The 5326-nt window shown below is 37.1% G+C and overlaps 1 protein-coding gene across 1 annotated transcript; it reads left to right on the top strand.

Moving 5' to 3' along the window:
• Positions 1–2661: 2661 nt before the first annotated feature.
• LOC124225264 (olfactory receptor 52J3-like) lies at positions 2662–3603 on the top strand. The gene has a single exon (XM_046637820.1). It carries the CDS (start codon positions 2668–2670, stop codon positions 3601–3603), a length of 936 nt encoding a protein of 311 aa, XP_046493776.1. The 5' UTR covers positions 2662–2667.
• Positions 3604–5326: the final 1723 nt, after the last annotated feature.

Here is a 5326-nt window from a genome sequence, read left to right as displayed (position 1 = left end):
AGTTTTTGTCATTTCTTTATAGATTGATAATAATTTGCATACCTTTTAAAGATTTACTAATATAAGTGCTTTAGATGATATATGTCATGAGAATATCATTTGCCAGTCTTTCTTGCTAGTTATTGTTTTATTCTGTGTTATTTTATTTCTTCATAGATAGTATTTTCTTTAATGAATAAACTCAACAGATTTTCCCACTGGGTCACCATCTTTTTGGAAACTTTGGTAAGCAGTATTCTTGCCTTTTTCTGTGGTTAAGTAATATAATTTTACTTTCATTTTTCATTTGTTACATTGAAAAATACATTTAAATTTGTGACTTTGCAATATTAGGATAACACATCTTTCCTCTTTGGCTTCCATATATTTCACACTTCTAAATATATTTCACGTTATTTTATTCTTATGTTAAATTAATATTTATTAACTTACATTTAAAGCCAGTAATACTAGCACTGTGTGGAAAAGAAGTGAGAGACTTTGTCTTATTTGATAGCCATGATCTAGTAATAAGTTACTGATGAGTGCTAAGACATGGTCGTGGGAAGGGGAGATATATGTAATGGTAATTAGTGTCCTAAATCTGCATTGTTATAACATGTACTAAAATCAGGAGGCAAAATTCACACAATAAGAGATTCTGTTCATTTCATATGAATACGTTCTGGTAGCATCAGTTTTGTATTTCTGACTTCCTATTGACAATATCATGTAGGGGGGAAGGGTGGTATGTCTGCATCAACCCCAGTCCCTCTATCCCAGGAGCAGAAAATGGGATTTGAGACTCTGTGGTGCTATCCTGGTTTATATAGACATTTGATTTGGCTTTGTTTTCAGACAGGCCCCAAAGGATCCTAACTATTAGTATTTATTCCCTTTAGTAGATTCACTACAGCTCTCTAGCCCCAGTCCTGCTGGAGGTGAGTTTCCTAGTAAATGTGGGATGGAGATGGACAGTGAACAGAGACCCTTGTGTAAGAGCTAAGGAACAGGCTACAGCTGCAATTATTAAGCTAATATATTTTATCTCACTACTGTAGAAAGATTTCCACACTGAAATAGGTCTTTACTGGATCATGCTGAGACAATTTAAATTTTTAAATTAACCAATTACAGAGGGAACTTAAAATTGTTGTATAAGTGGTGATCTCCACTCTCAGTAATAATTGTGCATAGGGTATGTTCTTTCATAAAAAGAACTAAAAATAACCTCATTAGAGGCCCAGAGTTAAGTGCAGGTTTACAAAGTGGATTACAAAGAATGAAGCAGAGAAGTAAGAAATCTGAAGATGGACATTACACACAATTTTGGATGATTTACAGGCTGGGGAATCTCTATTTTTTAAGGTCATTAAGAAAATAGTTATTAAAACTTGGACTTTTCCCTTTATCTTTTCTCAGGAGTCAGTGAAAGCTGTGACTGAGCTTCCTTCCTTCCTTGTTTTATGCTTTCTTCTCTCTTTCCTTCCTTTCTTCTTTTGTCTGTTTTCCTTCCCTTCCTACTTCTCTGCCTATACTCCTCTATCCCCTTCTTATTTTTTTCTATAGCTCTGTCATATCTCTTCTTGTTTTTCTGAATTAACAAAAGAAAAGAGGAAAGAAAGAATGGCAAAAAGAAGGAAGAGAGTAAAGAAACAAAGAGAAAGAGAGAGAGTGAGAGACTGAGAGGAAGAAAGAGAGAACGAAAGATCACAGGCAGAGTAGCAAATCAGGAGCCTGGATTTCTTTCTCATCATTGTCATTGGAAACATGCTTTTACTTCTCTCAAATCTTCTCCTTGCAACACATCTTTTCAGTGTTCCCCCGAAACCTTTCCCTGTACACACACACATATGAAAGAAAGGGTAGAATTGTTGGATATCCTGGGAATTTGGCAACTAGTAGAAACTTGGAAGATTCTTTATTGATTTAATTGCCATCAGGATACTAGTAGCAAAGAGATGCATTCCTCTCCTCGAGGTTATTTCCAGGTGGCGTTTCCCATCTTTGTGTAACTGTTTTCATATCTGATGTACAGTACGTTATGTCTGCCTATCTCTGTGCAACCCTTTTAAATCTGAGATACAGCACAGTGTATCTGAAGGGGCATATGAATAAACACGGAGGAATTAATGAATGAACATAGCTCTTCATTTTGTGTCTGACTTTCTAAATATGCGTCATTGTAAAAAACGATACTGAATAAACCAGTATAAGAAATTGTGCTGAATTTTCTGTCATTCTACATGTCCAGGCACATCTACGTCCTTCTATGTATTGTAACATTCTCTGTGCAGATTTCTGTATCTGTGGTTCTGTTACTTTATGTTGATGTGCTTAAGTAAGGCGTACTTTGTCTTCAAAGAAAGCTGAGATCTCAATATAAACATAAGCCCCTTAATGTTTTTGAAATTCATTCCAGATTTGTTGAGGTTTCAGTAAATGAGTACAAGATATTACTGTCCAAAATTTAATATGGAGATCTTTCATAAAGTTACTGTTCCTTCCACTTGAAGAGTGCTCAGTCTGTGCCTGCATCTGACTTTGAACCCCGGTCTTAGCAGGAGCTTTTCGAGTAAGAATAATACAGATGAAAATTAAAACTCTTGGAGACGCTTTGAACAACACATTTATAACTCTCATTTTTCCTTCTAGAGGCGGTCAACTACTTTTCTTGTCAGTGGCAAGATGTCCCACACCAACACTTCCACTTTCCACCCAGAGACCTTTTTTCTTACAGGCATCCCAGGACTTGAGGGTTCTCATGGCTGGATCTCCCTGCCTTTTTGCTCCATTTACTTAATGGCTCTGCTGGGCAATTCTACCATTTTGTTGATTATCTGGTCTGACCGGACTCTGAGGGACCCCATGTTCTACTTTCTAGCCATCTTATCAGCCATAGATCTGGCCCTGTCCACATCCTCAGTGCCCCGAGTGCTGGGTATCTTCTGGTTTGATGCACATGAAATTAGTTTTGGGGCCTGTGTGGCCCAGATGTTTCTCATACACACCTTCACAGGAATGGAGTCTGCTGTTCTGCTGGCAATGGCCTTTGACCGCTATGTGGCTATCTGTGCACCTCTCCACTACACAACCGTCTTGACACCCAGAGTTCTAGCAGGCATTGCTGTGGGCATTATAATGCGCCCAATCTTGCTCATGTTGCCCATTGTGTACCTAACCCATCGGCTGCCCTTCTGTGGGGCTCGAATTATTGCCCACTCCTACTGTGAGCACATGGGCATTGCCAAGTTGGCCTGTGCCAACATTCGAATTAACGCCATTTATGGGCTTTTCGTCGCTTCTTTTCTTATTTTGGATGTGGCACTGGTTGGAATCTCTTATGCCTACATACTCCGTGCAGTTTTCCGCCTCCCATCTCGGGATGCTCGTCACAAAGCCCTGAGCACATGTGGGTCACATGTTGGGGTCATGTGTATTTTCTATACACCCTCTCTCTTCTCCTTCCTCACCCATCGATTTGGCAAAAAAATTCCTGGTTATGTTCATATTCTTGTTGCCAATCTATATGTGGTCATCCCACCTGCCCTCAACCCTATTATCTATGGTGTGAGAACAAAGCAGATTCGTGAGCGTGTGATCTGTGCTTTCACCTTAAAGTAGAGTCTCCTGTTTCCTTAGGTCTTGAGGGTGTGGATATAACTGAAAGAAGTTAACTTTGACCCTACTCTAGGTTGATTATCTTTTTAAATGTCCCTCATACCAAAAGATCTTGCAGATCCTAAAGGAACAAACTTTGGAGAATGCTTCCTGGTCTTAAATCTAGTGTTTCTTTTCCACGTGGGTGTTGAGTATTGAACCTTCATATCTCTGTCTTTGAAAATAGGATACTATTTCAGCTGGGCACTATTAGTTTATTTCAATTACCTTGTTTTTCTGAAAAAAAGAACTTAATTCAAATGTAAAATAAGAAAGATCTTGGTATATTTTTCTGTTATAAACTTAAATGTATCTGATTTCTCTGAGGACATCATTAAGATATTGAGTGAAGTTTGAAAAATGTCCCCAGTTTTTCCCTTTATTTTTGACACCTTTTTCCTTACTCTTCTTAAAAACCTATAGGCACAATGCCACTACCTTCCTTTCAGGAGAAGTTTGAAGTGAAAGTATCTGAAAACAATGCAGGCATTAAAGAATAAAATTATTATTTATAAGAGAAACTTGAATGTACAGAATCCTAACAGGGGGTTTCAAATCATATTTAATCAGTTTTTTTTTCCTAAGGTACGTGTGTGTGCATGTGTTAAATGTATTAGGATAACCTTTTATCTTTATGGGCCTCTTCCTTTCCAAAGGCCTCTTTATTTGTGGAATGCAGTATATACCCATCCTTTGGCTCTTGATGCTTTGTAAAAGTAAATAAACCTCAGGCAAGCTCAGGTAGAAAACACATTTTCAAAGTCAGCTACTTTTGCAGGACTTGACTGGATATTCATAGGAGTATTTTGTGTATCTTCTAAGCACATCTCTCCACCATGGCTCTTGGGGATCAAAGATGTTTTTTAATGACCCTTTGTGAATTTACTCTTGGCAGAAACTGAAGTGCACACAAAATAAAGAATAGAACACAGGAATGACTGCTTAGGAGGCTAGAAACGAATTTCATGGTGGCATGTTCACCATTTGGTGGCACAAAAATGACTGTACTATTTTGCAGCATGACCACATCGGCCAGAACCCAAATCTCCCAGGATTAAGAGTATGGAAGATAGATAATCTTTCAGCAAGAAGCATGGACTAAAGACTTTAGTAAAAACATCTGAAATGAATTAATGGAGGATGACACAGGGAAATTTATATTTGGCTATTGGAATAATTTATTTCCCATGAACACCTTGAGCACATTAAATGCTCTTTTTTCTTAGAACAGAAGGATGCAAATAATGAATTTTTGATATCTTCTGTCAAAAGTTTATCTACCAGTGTTCTTTTTTTATTCAAATAACTTTATATTAAAAACATAAAGCAATGTTTATAATATTATATAAATTTCAGTTGTCCATCTTTATATTTCAATTTCTATGTAGACTGCATTGTGTTCACCACCCAAAATGCCATCTGTCACCATACACATATGCCCTTTTTTCTCTTTCTCCCTCCTCTCTCTCCACATCTCTTATGGTAACCACCAATCTATTCTCTTTGTCTGTGTTTGTTTGTTGTTGTTTTTATGTTCCACATATGAGTGAAACATACAGTATTTTATTTTCTCTGTTTGATTTATTTCACTTAGCATAATCCGGCAGCATTCTTTCCAGTTTTTCTTAATTTGAATGATGTGTCTCATTTTAGCTACAACTCAAAATTAATAATATTTAAGAATAAA

Source organism: Equus quagga, chromosome 14 (genome assembly GCF_021613505.1).
Source record: "Equus quagga isolate Etosha38 chromosome 14, UCLA_HA_Equagga_1.0, whole genome shotgun sequence".
NCBI classification, from domain to species: domain Eukaryota; kingdom Metazoa; phylum Chordata; class Mammalia; order Perissodactyla; family Equidae; genus Equus; species Equus quagga.
The sequence above is the reverse complement of the archived record's forward strand: the minus strand, read 5'-3'. Positions and strand labels throughout refer to the sequence as shown.